The sequence below is a fragment of the Pangasianodon hypophthalmus genome, chromosome 28 (genome assembly GCF_027358585.1).
Source record: "Pangasianodon hypophthalmus isolate fPanHyp1 chromosome 28, fPanHyp1.pri, whole genome shotgun sequence".
Taxonomy (NCBI): Eukaryota; Metazoa; Chordata; class Actinopteri; order Siluriformes; family Pangasiidae; genus Pangasianodon; species Pangasianodon hypophthalmus.
The window spans coordinates 1,993,549-2,013,848 of record NC_069737.1 but is presented as its reverse complement, the minus strand read 5'-3'; the positions used below and the strand labels follow the sequence as shown (position 1 = coordinate 2,013,848).

The 20,300-nt window shown below is 38.1% G+C and overlaps 1 protein-coding gene across 8 annotated transcripts in view; it reads left to right on the top strand.

Annotated features, from left to right (window-relative positions):
- ctnna2 (catenin (cadherin-associated protein), alpha 2) overlaps positions 1–20,300 on the top strand; it is a 311,873-nt gene that overhangs the window by 23,327 nt on the left and 268,246 nt on the right. For all 8 annotated transcript variants that reach the window (XM_026945340.3, XM_026945339.3, XM_026945342.3 and 5 more), the window contains exons 3-6: positions 10,757–10,952; positions 16,899–17,065; positions 17,773–17,892; positions 17,991–18,257. In XM_026945340.3, coding sequence (XP_026801141.1) covers positions 10,757–10,952; positions 16,899–17,065; positions 17,773–17,892; positions 17,991–18,257 — 750 coding nt within the window. The remainder of the gene's footprint in view (positions 1–10,756; positions 10,953–16,898; positions 17,066–17,772; positions 17,893–17,990; positions 18,258–20,300) is intronic.

Genomic DNA, 20,300 nt, shown 5'->3' with positions numbered 1-20,300 from the left:
TATGTTTAAATGTTTTACATTTTATCTTGCAAAATTTGCAACACGTTACAAAAGCAAATGTTAGTTTCCTGAAGCAAGAAAACAATCCAAAACCTGAAGCTGAAAAATATTTAGAAAAGAAGTGTTACCATGATCCTCTCGATCTATTTGCGGCCTGTGAAGCTCGATACACTAAATATCTTGTTCTTTCAATTCTTTATTATGGCCTAAGGGTATACAAACTTTTGCACTCAACTCTAAATCTGTACTGATATGCTTTTCTTTGAAATTTCTCTCATATTTATTGCCTTATGATTAACACAAGCAAAGTAAAAACTGTAAAAGCCAAATATCTTGTCCTGTGAGTCTTTTTGTATGAGTATTGCCTCATGTATTATTTCTAGTGTTATTCAGTTTTCTGAAGGACGCAGAGCAAAGCGCCAACGGGGAGACTTTTTTCTGTCATATTCAAGCTCCAGCTGTTCATGAGCTAACCTTCATCTCACACCCTCACCCTTCCAGCTGAGTTTGATCTTCTGCTCGTGGCATGAAAGCTCCGTCGCTTTAACCTTGGCTTTCTTCCTCTGTGGTGGTAAAAAAAGAGAAAGCCCTTACTCTGAGCCCCACACGCCCGTCTCGGCTAACGTGAAGTGACAAACACAAGCCTCGACAAGACAAGCAGGCTTTACTGACCTATTTAAGTCCATTTAATACAATAAGCTAGTGTTAAATCTTCCCACTTTTTTGTTTTGGTAGCACCATTTAGTGCTTTTTTTTTTTGTTAGAGCTCAAAACCACAGAGTAGTGGGTCTTTACTTTTAAAACAGAGCCATTAATATGGAGATTTTTGTTTTTCTGTAAACTGAAAAAATGCACATTAAAATGTATAAGATACAGTATATTTTACTATTTTTAGTTGAGCTAATTAATTTTCTAAATGCTCTTAAATTGGAGTCTGTGGCTTTCCTGTGGCTGAATGAACAGTGAGCATGTGCAGTAAACATTTTTGAAAATATTTAAAAATTGCCAGGAAAGTAGCAAAAGTTGGCAGAAATGTCATGATTTATATGAAATAAACATGTAATAAACATTAGCTAAAGTCCATTAACTATAAGGTTATTAGCATAAGCATAAAGGCTCATTAATATAATATCACATGCTGATTAACCTCATTAAAGACTGATTAATAACATTATAGGCTCCTTAACAAAACATTATAGCTCCATTAATGACATTAAATGCTCATTTTCGGCTCAATATCGGCTCATTAATTAGTTTATGGGCTTACGAATAATATAAAAGATTCATTAACGTACCATTATTATTATTATTATTATTATTGGCTCATTAATATTACATTACAGACTCATGAATATTACTGAAAGCTCTGAATAAACTTACAGGCCCATTATCATACCACTGAACACTCCTTAACCAAACATTATAGCTGCATTAATGACATTAAACGCTCATTATCATAACATTATGGACATTATATGTCCATTACTAACATTATAGGCTCACGAATAATATTGAAAGTTCATTAATATCTTCGCAGACAGATTAACATAACAGTATATGGTCGTTAATAACGATATAGTTATAATAATTAACATATGAATAAAGGTGTAACATTAATAATAACAGTATGCATTCATTACATATTCACTTTCTGAAGGTTTTTGCGAACGCTGCCTTTAAACTGTGCATGTGAAATATTAAATATTTGCATAATGCATCAGTCGGCTGGTCATGTAATAGTTAGAGTAAGAGCAGGAATAACAAATCACCCGTTTCTGTAGGAGATAAGTGATAAGGCAGGTTTTCAGAAAGCTCACACACTGCAGTGATATACACACACTCACCTCTTTTTTTTAACATTTGCCATGTCTTTCATGCCAGGAACACTGCTAAAGCCCAGTGGTGTCATGTCTATTTACCAGGTTAGCATGTTTGTTTAGTGCCGGCGTCATGATGCTAATCTGCGACATTAAGGACACTGGATTCTCTCCTCTCCTCCAGCGGAGTCACTAGCGATCATCACTTTTAGCTCGTCACACTGCTGATTTTAATTAAAGTGGCAGCGTTAAGCTAAGCTAATCCTCATTCATGTTGTTTATCCTCTCTTCTGGGGAGGAAGAGACTCGAGCTCGAGTGGGAAGATTTAAAATTTATGCGGTGTGTGATATGTGTGCGAGCGCCAAAAGATGACATGAAGCAAAAATGTGTGTGGTGTTTTTAATTTAAGATGGATTGCAGATTAACCCACCATAGTTTTTCTAGTAGTTTTCTAAAGCAGCACATCCTGTGCCAAGTGTTTCATTCCTCTTATACCACAGCAGTTTGCCAACAATTACATTTTTTTATTTATTAAAGAATGTCACATTATACTTTTTATACATTTATTAATACATTTATTGTTATACTTCATTTTGTGTTCCTGTTCTCACTTACATTATAGCAGCTATAAACAGTCATTTCCTCACCAGCTTCTCTTTTTTTTCTTAAAAAGAGATGATAATAATAATAATAATAATAATAATAATAAACATAGTTTATGTTTCAGAGAAACTGCAAAGTGCAAACTTTTCTATCCTGGAAAAAAAAAAGAAACCAGTGAATGACACAAAGGAATAAACATAAGGAAAGAAATAAAAGAGCAGAAAAAAGGTAACAAGAAATAAGGGATGGAGAAAATAAAATGTTGGAAAAAGAAAGAAAAGAAAAGAAAACTTTTTCCTGTGTGGGAAAAGTTACAGCTTTAGCTCTGACTGGAAACTCCTATCAGAAATGTCCCTGTTAGACTGTCAGAGATTCTGTTATAGAAAATTAATCAACACCTTCTGACCAATCAAAATCCAGAAATCAAGAGCATGTTGTTCCTCAGGGTTCTGTCCTGGGACCGTTCCATTTTTAGAGTTTTTTTAATCATGTTTTACAAAAGAATGATGATGATTTCTTGCTGAGTGTTTTTAGTGACCTGAGATCATTTCAGGACAGTTATCTTTTGAGTTATGAATTAATGATGTATGTGGCTGGAAGTGATAAAAAAAGAGGATCGGATCAGTTTAGAGAGAGAGAGAGAGAGAGAGAGAGAGAGAATCCCTGAACATGAAAGCATGGCAGGAAGACGACAGCGACAAGCATCTGAGGCGCCTTGACAGTACCTGTCACGCTTTCATGTTCATGGATTGACGTAAGTAGACCTCTCTCTTTTTGCGTTTTTGATGCCTGAGAACTTCGTCCACCTTCTCCAAATGCTGTAATAAGAAATGTGGGTGTGAATAAACAAGGACAAAAATGTCAGAGCTGCAGTTTCTCCTGACTTTCATGCCTCCAGAGTTGTCTAATCTCAAACCTTTGCATGCTCACTTGCTGCCTTATTTCTGAGAAACCAGGATTTGCTGGAATCCTTGCTGAAGATATTTTTTTCTTTGATGCAGCTTGGAGTGGGTGGATGGCTTGAGACTGTCTGGCATGGTGCTGAGATGCTCTACCTGCTTAGGTTTCACCTTATTGCTTTCTCCATTGCTCCATTTGATGAAGGGATGTATCATAACTCGGTACACTTAAAGAATTAAGTGAAGGGTGATCATCTTCAGTCCACATTTTCTATCTCAGAATTTCAGAGGGCTTGTAAAAGTGTGGTCTAGACTCTGCTGAAAAACCCCACCTTGATAGAAAAAGAAAATATCTGGCAACCTCAGAGGAGTGGACTACATGCTGGTATTTTGCAAAATCCGAATGAAGAAGCCCAGAAATTTGACCTTTTAAGCGTGTGAGTAATCCAATTGTGAATCCCAGGAACTTTCCCCATTTAAATATTGTGAGTTTATGAACACAGTTTATGATATTATAAGGAAATGGATGATCTTTACTCGAGGGTGGTGTGCAGATGGGGTGGATGTGTCATTTTAGCAGACTCTGTTCTGTGCTCAGGCTGCGCCGGCTTTTCAATCAAGATGGACGTTTATGGGTGTCTGGAGTATGCAGAAAAATGTTATTTCCACTCCATATAGAAGGGATTATCAAGCCAGGACCCGTGAGGCAGAGACACAATGATGAGGTCTTACTGACAAGATAATAATGGATCTCTCTTTCTCTCTCTCTCTCTCTCTCTCTCTCTACCTGTATATCTGTTAGGGCTGAGTATTCATCTACTCAAATGGCAGCAGTGATTGAAAATGACAAGACAACAAATGTGGGAATGAATGTTTATTTCATTTTTCAAATTCTTACAGCTTCTTGTGATCACAGTCTAAACAACAAAACACACATCTTTCCAGAGATGTAATATTTATTTTTGTGAAGCACTGAGAGATTGCTGTAGCATCACAAATCCATCCACCCTCCCATCCAACCACTCATCCATCCATCCATCCATCCATCCATCCATCAACAAATTCAGTCCTTCCATCCATGCCCTGTCCATCCACCCTCCCTCCCAACCACCCATCCATCCACCTATCCATTCATTAACTCATCACTCTACACATCCATATATCTATTCATCAAATCATCCACCTTTCCATCCACTCACTCAACCATATATCCAACCATCTATTCATCCACGATTCACCCACTCATCCACCCTTCAAAGAATCGATCCATCCATTCACTCCCACTCCCACTCATCTACCCATTCATCCATCCATACACTGATCCAAACACTCACACATCTATTGATCTATCCATTATCTATCAACCCATTTATCAATCTATACCTACTCAGTCACTCATCCATCCATCCATCCATTCACTCACTCACTCACTCCCTCCCTCCCAGTGCATCCTTCCACCCAATGATCCATCCATTCATTCAATCACTGATCCACCCACTCACTCACCCATTCATCCATTCTTCCATCCACCGATTGACCCACTCACTTATCCAACCATCCAACCATCCATCCATCCATCCATTATTGATATGCAGGTACCTCCTACATTAGAAGTGAGATTACATATGATCCACTGATCACTGCTCATTGAAATGAATCAGTTACATGTAATGTACACGACACTCTTTAGTGTTAAAGTAAACGAGAGATTCAACCATAAATGCTATCATTTTGCCCATGGCTAACTTTAATGCTACAAAATGTGACACAGCCAGCATCGTCACAGACTCTACCCCGAGAAATTACCACTGGAACATTGTAGTGTTTCAGGGCTGGTACCATTACCTCCTGCGACTGGACGCTTCACTCGCCACTGCGCAGATTTCATTACACAAGTCACCATTTATTGTGTTATTGCTCTGTGATGAAGTGCAGATGCAGTTCTTCACAGTCCAGAAGGAAAGGTTAAGTGCCTAGTGTTGTTTACAGTGGCCTCAGGAATGAACAGAGCACATTTGGAGGTTAAGGTCACTTAGCACATTCGCATTTCGTTCATTTTTCACACTGGTCTAAAGATTCAGGCAATTAGCATCAACAGTAACATTTAACGTGACATTTAATTAAATGTGACATTGTACAATCGCTCTGGTCTACTCAGAGAGAACTCATAGAGAACTCATAGAGAACCCATAGAGAGAACTTGGAGAGAACTCATAGACAGAACTCAGAGACAACTCAGAGGGAGAACTCATAGAGAGAACTCATAGAGAGAACTCAGAGAGAGAACTCAGAGAGAACTCAGAGAGAGAACTCAGAGAGAGAACTCAGAGAGAACTCAGAGAGAGAACTCAGAGAGAGAACTCAGGGAGAGAACTCAGAGAGAGAACTCAGAGAGAACTCAGAGAGAGAACTCAGAGAGAACTCAGAGAGAGAACTCAGAGAGAACTCATAGTGAGAACTCAGAGAGAACTCAGAGAGAACTCAGAGAGAGAACTCGGAGAGAACTCAGAGAGAGAACTCAGAGAGAACTCATAGTGAGAACTCAGAGAGAGAACTCGGAGAAACAGTACTGTGCAAAAGTCTTAGACACACATGCAAAGAAATGCTGTAAAGCAGAGATGCCTTCAAAAATAATAAAACTGAATGTTTCTGCATAAAACTACTATACGAGCAAATCATTTTGTTGGGCACAATAATGCTGAAGTCATAAACATCTATAACAAAATTTGTAGTAAAAATAGTGTCTAAGACTTTTGCACAGTTGTGTAGGAGTCTGAAGTATGAATTATGGAGAAGTCTGAAAGGAGAACCCTGGATGACTCTGAAATGGCCTAAAGGCTCATTTTCTGAGAACTCTGAAGTGAGAACTTTGGATGTAAATCCCTGGAGAGCACTAAAACGGGAAATCTGCACTAACTTTCAGCTAAGAAGTCTGAAAACTGAAAACTCTGAAACACTACTGAATTACAGTTAGAAGTCTGAAGTGTGGATTCTGAAGTGAGAAACCTCAGAAGTGAGAAATCTAAAGTGAGAACTTGGGAGGTGGCTCTTGAGAGCACTGAAGTAAGAGCTCTGGAGAACTCTAAAATAAAAGTTCTGCAGAATCCAGAAGGAAAAACTCAAGAGAACTCTGAAATGAAAAACTAGCTTTCTGTAGAGCTCTGAGAGGAGAACTCTGCAGAACTGTAAAAAAAAAAAAGCCATGGAGAACTCTGTACAGAAGTAAAAACTCTAGAAAGAGAACTCGGAGAACTGAAAATAGGCTAAATTGTGAAATATATATATAAACAAACAAATAAATAGAATACTACTAAAAATAAATAATAAAAGAAATATAAAAGAATAACGGAAACAGTAATAAAACCACAATATCTGAAGCACAAATTTTAAAGAAGTAAATGCACAACATAATCTTTGTTGCATATTTTCCCCCATTTATTTATGTGTTTATTTGTTTGTTTATTTGTTTATCGTATTTAATAAGTTATATAAGCTGTATATTTTACCAAACTGTCCAATAGTTGATGTATGTTTATATCTCAGTATTTCCATTTCAGGCGGCTTCTGGAAACATTCTGTCGATGGAAATGATGAATGTGATTACCCACACACACACACACACACACACACACACACAGATGCTATAGTAGATGTATGACTCGATGTTCACTCAGACTAGCCGCTGATAAACACACTCCGTTGACCTTTATCAACTGCTTTGTATTTGTCTTGTGTGTTTTGCCTCTGATTCTGCACTTGTGTTTTCGTTTTGCTTTTTTTCTTTTAATTCTCTTGAATTTTTTTCCTGCACGAAGTAGACGGAGGCGTTTCGCATTAGGATTCTTGTTTGTTGTTGTACAATCCCGTTATAGCGTAGCCGCTCCTTCAGTGGAGCTGAGGAATGGAGTGGCTGTACAAGGACGTTCTCCTTCCCTCCCTCTTTTTCCTCATTTCATCATATTCTTGTATTTTTTTTGAGCATCTTGAACCCACACTGTTTTCCTCCACATTCCTTCTGCATCAGGAGGAACTTTGATTAGTGCTGGTTTTGACTGTTTGGACAGCGGCACAGCGGCCAGCCAGTGAATCCTTCTCCTTCTCAGACGCTGGCTCTTTCCCACAGCGTGATACAGACGGCTATCTGGCATCGGCTGTCTGAGAACCTGGCAACGTCTGAGAAGATTAAGGAGAAGGGAATACGCTGGGAAAACAGTCTTTCCCAAAATCCTTAAAGGGGAAGTGAGCGCATTTATAAGTCTGCCTGTTTATAAGACTACTCAAGCCTTTACACTGTTAGTTGCAGTTTTACTTGATTTACGCAGTGAAACTCAGTGGTTTCTCAGAAGAAAAGAAGAAGAGATGGACAGAATTGAGGAAAAGAAAAGAAAAATAAGAAGACTGAAATTGCTGAAATTAATGATGGAGAGATTATTATAAAAATAAAGCCAGCCTTGACGTCTTGTACCATCACTGGAAATGTCCAGATTAATACAAACAATATTCCTAATCATGAATCTGTTGTTAAGAATACGCTAATCTTTGCCCATTGTGTTGCTTAGCAACCAAAATTTACTATTAGCGGACACATTGAGTGACAGAAGAAATGGATTATTATTAATTAAAGCTGTAGTCAGTACCGATGTTGTCAAGTCCAAGACCAGGACTAGCTGACATCGAGTTGTTGATTATTTTACTGTTACAGCATGACACCATGAAAGTGTTTTATGCTTTACTTAACACTTTTTCATTTTAGCCTGCCTCATTTCTGGCCACATGTCATGATTTCAGACATTACCATGTCTTTATGGTTCTCTAAATGGACATTTTCTTCTTCTAGTTCTAAAATCAGGACTGATTTGAGTGTAAAGTCTCACATCATGTCACGCCTCAGCTGCTTTATAAGCATCGTTTCAGCGCTGCTGTGATTTGTCTTTCTGTTCAGTGTCAGGATTGTGCAGAAGCAGCGATGGATTGACTGACAGCGAGAGATGAAACGGCAGCAAAGCCACTGTAAAAAAAAAAAAAAAAAAAAAAAGGATTTAGTCTAAAGGGCATGAAATTGAATGTCTTTCAGCTGGGAGATGTGTTCTCCGTCTCCTGTTTATCCCTCGCTCTCTTTAAGCGTGTTGTGGAATCAGATTTTCACACGTTGTCTCATCACAGTAAGCCGAATGACTTATGAGTTGAGGAATTTTGAATGCTGTCATGCCATCTCTGCGTTCATGGGATGCAGGTTGTTAGATTACGTAAAGATTGAACGGAAAGGTTGAGAAAGTTTAACCTTTACACAGTTTACAGAGTGTTATCCTGTCCTGTATGAAATGAGTCTGGAAACCAACACTAAACCACAGCGCGGCTGAATTCTGGAATCTGATTGGTCAGAAAGGGTTGAATTTATAGATGTATTTTTTTGCCGTGTTCATCAGTTGAAAAAGATTGTGTGTTGAAAAAGAAGTGCATATCTAACACTCTCTCATATATACGTATATCTAGTTTGTGCATTCCTGGGCAAAATGGCAAAATATTAGTCTTTTAATGGCCTTAACAACAAATCATTGGTCCGGAAATAAGCAAGAATGAAACAAATAGATAAAGGAAGTTAGCATGGGAAGCTTTTCCGTTTAGTTTCTTTAAATGTTTAAGACTTGTGGCTCTTGATGAGCTGCATCAGGTGCGGCCCATAACCAAATAATCACTAATCTTTCAAGAAAAAAAATCCCAGAAGATATTTTTGGAAAATTTTGTACACTCAGACGTGTTAGTTTGAATTTTAAATCAAACTTTTTAATCATTATCATGATTTTACTTTTGTGTACAAGAAGACTATAGAAGTGAATTTCTCTGTTTCTAGCTTTTCCCCAAACAAACAGTTCAGCAAAAAGGAAACCAGCGAATGGAGGCTCAGGAGCTCTAATAAAAACTCTATTTAAAAAGCAGCATGGAAATTATATACTAAAAAACCTTTATTAAAAAAAGCAGCACATTTTAAAAAATAGTATATAATAGAAAACAGCAAAACAGCAGCAATTTTTACAAAACAGCAGCAATAAAAAAAAAAGATGTAATAGAAGAAATATATAAAAAAATACAGCAAAATTAGAACATATAGAAATATTATATATTTATATATAAACTGCAGCAAACATAAAACATATAAATAATAGAAATATGCAGTATTTAAAATGCAACAGCAATTAAATAATATTGACTAGAAAATATATTTAAAACTGATGTTTAAGGAGATAATGTTTCAAAAAAAGGGCCACATTTTGAATAAGCAGTGTGCAGTCGTTAATTAGCCTGCATTCAGCACATACCCTCTGGTCTTGTTTTTTTTTTTTTTTCATTTCTTTTATAATTGGCTGGAAGAATAGACAATTTAGCGAAATGGGATTTTTACCTCTTAATGTACTGAGAATGAACGACAAAATTGGGAAAAAACGATAATAGAGCTATTCCAGTTTCCCCTGTGGCTTATTTAACCTTAAAATGAGAAAGAAAAAAAATAGACATAATTATGTATTTGGAACGTTCTTCTTTCTGTCTGGTTAGCATTTCAGTTTACATCATCATAACAGGCTCGTTTTAAAGCTCGTTAACATCATAAACGCTCGTATCTACTGGTTCCATGCAGTAACGCTCACATCAGACGCTCTCCTGACTTCACCCGCTCTCCTACGTTTTACGTTTCCTCAGTAAAGATTTAACTGATGAAAATCATTTCATTTATTATCATGTATCATGTCTTTTTTCATATTTTCTTTAGCCGGCTAGCTAACATGAGCAATCCTGATAGCTAGCTAAATTGATGCAACTTGGCAGTATTTTAATAAATGTTAATGACCTCAGCATGAAAAGCAAATCATAAGTCACTGTTTTTCGTATAATCACATGCATTTACAGCTATTTGGCTAACATTCGCTAGCTTGCAGGACTTCTGAGAAGAAATGTAAACCATTGGCTTTTTTCTAAATGACATTGTGTTTACATTCATAAACATTCGCAGCAATAAGTCTAACCAGCACCTTCTTATTGTAAAGCTGACATTTGGGAACATGTTGCGGTTTTACTCTAACCGTAAAGATCTTGCCAAGAGCTTCGCAGTTTTGCAAGCCCTGTTACGCCATGATTAAATACTGTGGCAACACGGCTGATACAGAAATCACACCAGGCGTTTCCACGCGGAGCCGGCGTTAGCGGGAAAAGCTGAACAGGCTAATCTTCTGAGATTTGCGTTCCTGCCACTCAGCATTGCTACGCAAAGTGTGGAAAAGCAGCTTGTCTAAAAGAGACGGGGTGTGAAAAGTAAAAAAAAAATGTCGTCTCATTGTGACTGTGTTGTTTTTAACGTGTTAAAGGAATTTAATTGATATCAGTAAGTTGTTAAATTGTCTAATCTTGCTAGTTTTAACCTGCAGTCTCGGCTCATCCCACAGGTGACCACTCTGGTGAACACCAGTAACAAAGGACCATCCAGTAAGAAGAAGGGACGCTCTAAGAAGGCCCACGTCCTGGCCATGTCTGTAGAGCAGGCCACGCAGAACTTCCTGGAAAAGGGCGAGCAGATCGCCAAGGACAGCCAGGACCTGAAGGAGGAGCTCATCACCGCTGTGGAGGAAGTCCGTAAGCAAGGTGAAGGATCTCTTCATGATGTTCTGGGCTTTCATTCACCTGAGCTCCTGAGCTGTGTGATGGCATGAAGAACCAAAACTACTGTGCCATCTGCTTGGAGCTTAAAGCACATTAATTTAATTAGTGACCTGAAAGCTGGTTCTAAAGGTTCTGCATGAGTGGGAGGGTTTTTTTTCATGTGGGTGTGGCCAAGCGGTCAGATATGAAGCCTTCAAGACAAACAGAATAACTTGTTTATACTTTGGACAATAGATCCAACATTTTCTTTTTTAATACTAACAAAAATAATAACTGCATGAACAGGATTAAGCTGTCAGAGCCAGAATTAATTAATTAATTATCTATAAATCTTTTTTGTGTTTGTTTTTGTTGTTTTCCCCTAGCATTTTTCAGTGGTTCAGTTCTTCTTCTTCTTTCGGCTGCTCCCGTTAGGGGTCGCCGCAGAGGATCACTGGGACGCGTGTTTGATTTGACACAGATTAGGAGCACAATGTCACGTGGTTCCCTGACGGGGAACGTGAACCCGGCCTAACAACTAGTCCTCTAGGGACCCAAAAATCTAATAATAATAAAGATAATAATAATAATGATAATAATAATAATAATAGTTTAGGCCAGTTTAAATCCAAATACAGATACAGATATTTAAATACAAATTTAGATACAGAGATGTTGTTTGTTTTATTTAGTATCATTATATTATATTATATATTTCTTTTTCCATTTACTCTGATTGAGCTGTTTAGCAAGCAGCTAGCCCGTGCTGCAGTAGCTCTGATTACATTAGCCTGGAATTATCTGTTTATCTCATTATAATTAGATAAACACAACGTTTCCGACTTACAGCTCTTTATTTTTTTTTTTTAGCTCTCTATTTTTCTTCTTAATTTTTTCCCTAGTTCTTTTTCACCTTTCCTTTTTAAATTTTTCCTTTTTAAATTTTTATCATCAGCCTCAATCATTTTATCACTTTATCAAAACCTTTGGATTTGTCTTGATCTACACACGGTAATGTCTCTAATACGCCGTTAATTCAGATCCTGAAAGGCTTTTTATTCACTATACATGCTCACTACATGGGGTGTAGACCCTAACGTTTGACTTTTTTTGCTTTTTATCAGTTCTTTCTTTCTTTCAGTCTCAGAAATTAGACGTCGTTCCAGCAGCACAAAGTGTTTCTTCAGGCCCATTATGTCGCTCACCACACATTTCTCCTCCAAAAATTCAATTAAAGCTCCATTAGTGTGTAGTGCAGAGCAGCAGTACGGCACTTACACACCATCAAGCAGCTCTCTCATAACGTACACCTTTCTCTTATAGCTCTCTTTTCTTATGTTCAGCTTATCTGATGTTTGTATTGAAGGTTTTACCTTTAATTAAACTCTTAATTTGTCATTTGGACTCAATTATTTGGAATTCTGATAATGTTTTTGAAACGTGAGTTCCATGTTTGAGCGATGTGGAGCAATAATGTGTGGAGTTGGTTATTAAATCAGTGTGTAATGCTTTTACATTTGGGAGTGTGTTTAGTTGCGTACACTCTCCCGGGCTTCTGTACTAATGCGCATATTCGAGTGAATTTGAATATTAATAAGGCTGTAATGCTACAAAGTGAACATTAGCAGTAGCTACACTGTGTGTTTATAACACATCAGTGACATACTGCGAAAATTCTGTCCCTTTCTCGAGCAAAGAAAAATCACTAAACCGTTTCTTTCATCTCTAACATGTATATAAATCCCAAAGAGCTTTTTATTCACTATATATGCTCACTACATAGGGTGCAACATGTTGCTATGGACCCTACGTAGTGAACTAGATGCTCTATTAAACAGCGTTGAAGATTTACATGTAATAGTTCTATAATATTTAATGACTGACATGTAATAGTATCATTTGTAGTACAGATTAATTCTGCATGTTTATTATATTTTACTTGAAAATATATTAATATAAAATCTATAAAAATAAAAAAAAATGCATATAGGTAATATTTTAATATATTAAGTCTCCACACCTTGTTGTGAAAAATGAAACCAAGATAAACCATGTCTGATCTTTTTCCACTTTTAATGTGAAATAACAACCAATAAAATTGAACGGAAAACAAATAGAAATGTTTTAAGGGGAAAAGAGAAAATAGATCTGCTCATTTCAGCCTCAGTGCCAGTGAAAAATAAATATAAAAAACACAAAATAAAAAAAGATTTAAAAAATAATTTCAAAGTGCTTTACAAAAAGAATTTGAAATTAGACAAAAAGAAAACAATAAAAAATATGGATTTTTTTCTTCAATTTAAATGAAAATTAATTGAAAGAAAAAGAAAAAAGCAAACTGGGGGAAATTGTCCATATGATTCCTGTACACTGTTTATCTTCAGTAGCGTGTGGTTTATATTTTTTCTGTATTGGACACTCTTAGCCCTCTCCTCCCCCCTGAGTGTGTGTGTGTGTGTGTGTGTGTGTGTCTCACTTCTGGCCACTGAGTAATGATGCTGCTTGAAGGTTTTCTTTAATTAAGCTACGTTTGCACTTTTTCACAAGGTCAAAGGTCAACACTGCACAAACATAATGTCATCTTTAAGCTTCTGTTTCTCATTTCCTGTATGGACTCTCTCTCGCTCTCTCTCTCTCTCTCTCTCTGTGTGTGTGTGTGTGTGTGTGTGTGTGTGTGTGTGTGTCTGTGTGAGAGAGATAGATGTTGAGTCAGGACTCAGCTGCCAGCTCTGCTATCTCATCAACTTCGTCTTACTGACTCTATCTCACACACACACACACACACACACACACACACAGTTCACTGCAGTGTGTCGCTGTATAGTAAAAGTGATGCACTGTTTGATTTTAGAAATCTTCCGTGTTTTGCGTACTCACGCTGTACAGTTCCGTACAGTCTCAGCCAAACATGCCCCGCCCACAATCTTCTGAAATCTGATTGGCTGTCTGCACTTCCATCTGTATGCCTTTCATACACAGGTTTTTGCAATAACTATTAGCTATTATCATGTGAGAAAAGCTGTCCCAGCAGTGCCTCTTTGTGGTGAAAACTGGTGTGACATGCTAATATGTTGTCATTTTTATGATTATTTGATTGATTTATTAATTATTATTAACGTATTATTCATTAATTAGTTACTAATTAATTAGTTTGTGTGTTTGTTTTTGGCTGGATTTCACAAACTTGTAACAATGAAAAAAGAAAAAAAAGGAAAATTGGTTGCTTTGACATATTCTCTAACAATTGTTCTCTAGCAATTATATAAATATACACATACATGCAGGTAAGGTCGCAATTATTAGCCCCTTTACAACACTGAACAAAACCCTCAGCTTTTCCAAGGAAATGACCAAAGTGTTTATAGTACAATTAGTTCCAAAAAAACAGAGACAAAATCTCAACGAAGTTTGATGAAGATATTTTACTGATTCACTGAGTTGAAAGAAGAAAAAACAAAAATGCAAGACCAAAATTATAAACCCTATCACAATTAATCGTCAATAGTGTAACCTTTCTGACTCACAACTGAAAGCAGCCTCTTACTGTAGTCCCTAACTAGGCACATGTCTCTTGAGGGATCTCAGCTCATTCCTCTTAGGCAAATTGTTCCAGCTCATCCAAATTACATGGTTTTGGAGAATGGACCTTAACCTTGAGCTCCTGCCATGGACTCTCAATAGGATTGAGATCTGAGGCTTGGAGAGGACCACTCCAGGACCTTGACCTTGGTGTCCTTCAAAAAATTTTGGACCGTCTTGGATTTTTCCTTTCGTCATGGTCTTGCCGGAAGGTCCAACGGCGACCTAAAGCCAGACTTGCAGCAGATTTCTTCATGTTGTCCTTCAAAATGTCAACGTCATCTTCTTTCTTCATGACCCCATGCACCTCAACAAGGTTCCCTCTCTGTGAAGCAGCAAAACAGCCCCACAGCATTACACTCCCACCACAGTGCTTAACTCTCAGAACTGTGTTTTTAGGGTTGAACGCCTCTCCTTTCTTTCGCCAAATAAAAGCAACAACCATGTGCCCCAACAGCTCCAACAGACCAAAGGACAGACTTCCAAAACTCATCCCCATGTGTTAAATATTCACAGGCGAACTTCAGTCTGGCTTTGAAGTGCCGTTGTGTGAGCATTGGACTTTCCTTGGGCGATGACCTTCTCGAAGCCCTCTATGATGAAGAGCTCTCACAACAGTCTTCCTTGAAACATCAAGTCCAGAAGAGGCCAGTCCAGCAACAATCATCTTCTCAGAGATCCGGGGGTTCTTCATGACATTTCTGATGATTTTCCTCCCCAAAGTCTTAGATATCTTGCACTTGCGACTACGCTCAGCGTTGATTCTAACACAATGTGTCTCCTTGTACTTTGCAATGATGCAACATACAGCTGTTCTAGACACCGTGAAACAGCTGGAAATGGCAGTATAGCATTATGATGGACATCCACTACCTTCTTTCTGAGGTCCAGACTTATTTCTTTGCTTTTTGGCATGATGAAATTACTTGTTAAAAAGAATGTAAGAGTGGTGTCTCTCAATCTCGTCCTCAATGCCACAAGCCCTGTTCGCTGGAGTCTGCATAGAGTTCAGTGCTGATTGATTGATAGAGTCATCAACTCAGATGTGGTTTAAAAGCTAAAAATTTGCTACATAGAAGAATTCACATGGGCTGATAATTTTTGATGACCCCAAATTTGTTACACAGCAATCTTGAAGATTTTTTTAAAAAGCCAAAATGCACCAAATGGGGGCCTTTTAATTGATAATTGATGTTTTACTCTGTAAAGTTTTAGGAATGATGTTAACACTGGACAGAAATTTAGGAAAAATGTTCCAAATCTACTTAAGGGCAACTAATTTTGACCTGAACTGTATATAATGTATTTATTTATTTATTTGGTACAAATTTGGTTAAATTTATTACCTGCTTTGTTGTTACACAAGACATAAAAGTAAAGAAAGTGAAAATAATTTGAATCTGGAACAAACGTAATTTATTTATTTATTTTTAAAATTTATTTTTAGTGTGTAACACGACTGTTTTGATTGTTTGGCTGGTTAGTTGGTTAGTTGGTTGGAAGCACTACTGTTTTTTTCCCCTTTTTTTTTGTTTTTTTGTTTTGTTTTTGGAACACAACTGTTTTTCTTTCTTTTTTTTTGCTTGTTTTTGTATTTTCTAGCGGTTTGTTAGCAAACCTAAGCATGATGATACATGTCGTGTCTTTCAGTATTGTAAACTGATTTTTTTTTGTCATATCTCTGATGCTGAATAAACTCTCGTAATCACTCCTAACCACTCGTAATCACTCGTTCACCCTCCGAAGGTCACAGAATTAAAGCTCAGTCCTCATCTCTCCTTGTCCCTCTCCTCCCTCTGTCTTCTTCTCCACATCCTATTATCCAATCTGATTTCCAGCTGGGCTTCACTCGGCTTCGGCTAATTTCATCCTGCGTACAGAACAAATCTTTCTTCACTTACACAGGAGACTCAGAAAAACCCACCGTGTGATCTGTGGATATCTTTCTGTCTCCCTGTCTCACTCACTCCCTGTCTCCCTGTCTCACTCCCTCCCTGTCTCCCTGTCTCACTCACTCCCTGTCTCACTCTCTCACTCTCTCCCTGTCTCACTCCCTCCCTGTCTCCCTGTCTCACTCACTCCCTGTCTCACTCTCTCACTCTCTCCCTGTCTCACTCCCTCCCTGTCTCCCTGTCTCACTCTCTCCCTGTCTCACTCTCTCATTGTCTCCCTGTCTCACTCTCTCACTGTCTCACTCTCTCACTGTCTCGCGGTCCCACTGTCTCACTGTTTTGCTGTGCCCTGTCCTACTCCTTTTCTTTTCTTTCCTTTCCTTTTCTTCTTACATTCCCCTTTCTTCTTTGAGACAATCTACAAAATTAACACCTGTATTTCTGTTTCTCTCTCTCTCTCTCTCTCTCTCTCTCTCAGGTGAGAGTATGCGTGTGGCCTCCTCAGAGTTCGCTGATGATCCGTGTTCGTCAGTGAAGAGAGGAACGATGGTTCGAGCTGCTCGCGCTCTCCTCTCCGCCGTCACTCGCCTCCTCATCCTCGCTGACATGGCCGACGTCATGAGACTGCTCGCTCACCTCAAAATCGTAAGACTCGCTTCTCTTCTCTTCTCCTCTCTTCTCTCCTTTCTTTCTTGTTTTCTTTTCTTTTCTATTTTTAAATTTATTTTCTTGTATTCCTTTTCTATCTTCTTTTTACTATTTCTTTCTTGTCTTCTCCTTTTCTGTTTTCTTTCCTTTTGTTGTTTATTTTTATCTTCTCCTACCTTTTCTTTTATCATATCTTTTTGCCTTTTCTCTCCTCTTTTCTTTTTTAAATTTTCTTGTTTTTAATCTTCTTTTTACTCTTATTTCCACTTTACTTCTTTTTCTCTTTTCTTTTCTTATTTTTCTTCTCTTCTTTTTTACTGTCCATTCTTCTCTTTTTTTTTCCCTTCTCTTTAAAGTTTTCTTTGGCACATTTATTTAAAAACGGCCGGCTCTCGTCTCCTGAAAATCTGTCATGAGTTTCAGTACAATTAGCGAAATGGGCTTTAAATGCATTTCTGAAAGTTAGGAAGTGATTTGCAGCAGAATTAATGTTCACACTTAGGAGACAGAGAAAGAGAGAGAGACAGAGACAGAGAAAAAGAAAGAGAGAGAGAGAGAGTGACATTCATGCTCATGAATCTTAATTATGAAATCAGTTTGCAAAACATTTTCCTAAAGATGATACATTTACTGAATCTTAATTGAAACTTAATTGGAACTGAATTGTGTGTATGTGTGTGTGTGTGTGTGTGTGTGTGTGTGAGGTGGAGGAGGCTCTCGAGGCAGTGAAAAACGCCACCAATGAGCAGGACCTTGCTAACCGCTTTAAGGAGTTTGGGAAGGAGATGGTGAAGCTGAACTACGTCGCTGCTCGCAGACAGCAGGTACGAAAAAACAAATTACAACACGTTTATGGAAGGAGTCTCCAGTGTCAGTGGAGAGGCAGAATCATTGTGTGTGTGTTGTTGTGTGGGTGGTGCAGGAGCTGAAGGATCCTCAGTGTCGGGACGAGATGGCGGCGGCTCGCGGGGCTCTGAAGAAAAACGCCACCATGCTGTACACGGCGTCTCAGGCCTTCCTGCGGCACCCGGACGTAGCGGCCACTCGCGCCAACCGAGACTACGTCTTCAAACAGGTGCAGGAGGCCATCGGGGGAATCTCCAGCGCCGCCCAGGCCACGTCCCCCACCGAGGAGAAGCACGGGCACGCCGGCATCGGAGAGCTGGCCGCCGCCCTCAACGAGTTCGACGTGAGTTCATTTCGCTCAGTGTCCGAGTACAGCGAGTGCACGAACATCACAGCCCCTAGCGAAAAAAACAAAAAAAAAAACAAACAAAAACAAAAATACACCTTTCACTCCCCACAGTTTCTGTATAAACCTTTCCACTAAGTTTCCACAGAAAAAAACACCTTCTTTGAGCCGTTACTGACTTCAGGAAGCGGGACTGAGAGATGTGACCATATGATACCCATATCCTGATAAATTACATCACAGGACACTTTTCTGAGATATACATATCGTCATAGCTTCTTTTTTTTCCCCAAATAATTAAATAAAAAATGGATTGGAAGTTGGCGATGTGATGTTACATTTTTTTACTTAAATCATAGGTACAGATTATAAAAAAAAATTTAAAAAAATAATAATAATAATAAAATAAATAAATAACTTTTTAGATTCGCAAACATTTTTAAACAATTTTTTACAAATGTAAATTAAAAATGTAACAAATTGTGCGGATGTAAATTTTTAAATATAAAAAATAAAAGACATTATAAAACAAATTATTTTTTAGGTCAACGTTAATATTTTGCTGGCAGTTTGTTATCAATCAATCAATCAGTATCATGATTCGTATTGTGTATTGTAAAAATGTTTTTGAGAATTATGATAGAATATTTTTGACACATGGTCCAGCCCTATCCTGAAGTCTAATTATTTTTAATCTCTTGCCGAGTTTGTGATTCGAATGTTGATATTCCACTGTCGCTCCGCTATACATCGTCTTCACACCCACAATACATCTCGCTTATTTCCCAGTTGCCTAGCAGCATATTTCCCAGTTGCCTAGCAACAGCGTTCTCAAGCCTTTAACCACTTGAACATCAAAAGAATTGTCTTTGTCTTCCAATATAAAAAGCGCAAATTTTAAACACATCGTTATTTTCGTGCTAGAAATGTTCTGGAAGCAAACCATCGTAAAGATACGATTTCTTCAGCATTGTTTCTAACATTTGAAATTCTTTCCAGATGCCTAAAATCATATTTTAAAAATTACCTCAGGGTAAAAAAAATGCCATACAGTGGATCTTCATCAAGGTTTCTTCATTTTCAACTTCCTGTTTACACAATTAGCTCCGCCCCTTGCCATATTCTTATGGAGCTGTTAAACTCCACCCACTTTTCTTAAAAGGCAGCACACAAGGCAAACGTACAGTGTATTAATGCACTCATTATCATACATTATCATTCATTTTAACAACTTACACACGGTGAAGTTTTCTTAAAGTAAGGAGAAGTTTATTTAACGTTATGGAAGGAGTCTCCAGTGTCAGCGTTTTGTAACAGTCAGAGGTAAAGCTGTAACTTTATGTTTCACGACACAGAGGAGTTTACGCTTTGCGTTTCTCAGTAACATCACAAGCTGCTTAGGTGAGAACAGGAAATAACATGTTTCTCAGACACTGTGCAACTATAACCGGATAAAAAGTACAGCACTGTTCTGTAATAAATAAACTGCTGTAATGGTTCGTGGTGGTAAAAGTAACTATCCTTCCTGTTGCTGATTATTTCCCTACAAGTGTTTTATTCCTCTTATGACAGGAACCTTCCAACGATTGCAGTTTTTTATTTATTAAAGACTGACACATGATATTTTTATCTGTTTATAGTTACCTTTAATGTTGTGGAAGTGTTGTATTCGTTACGTAAAGCTCTGCCTGTAACTGAAATAATTGTTATTTTTATGATGAACACACACCGCTGTTCAGAATCCAGTGTGAGTTTGTCGTCATGGTGCTCCGTGTCGTTATGAATAAAACCGGGTGTCAGGATCAGAGCCTCCACATGCGGCTTCGCTGTTAAACACCATCGATACACATTACGCACACGTGTGAAGATCTCCTGACCTTCCTCCTGACCGCGCCTCTCTTCTCACTCGCCTCCTCTGCACTGCTGAGGGTCTCGTGACCTCGGATTGGCCGTGAGGACGGAGAGACCGGCGCCGGTGTGGAGTGTGTGCTGTGTGTGGAGTGTGTGCTGTGTGTGTGTTTGGAGTGTGTGCTGTGTGTG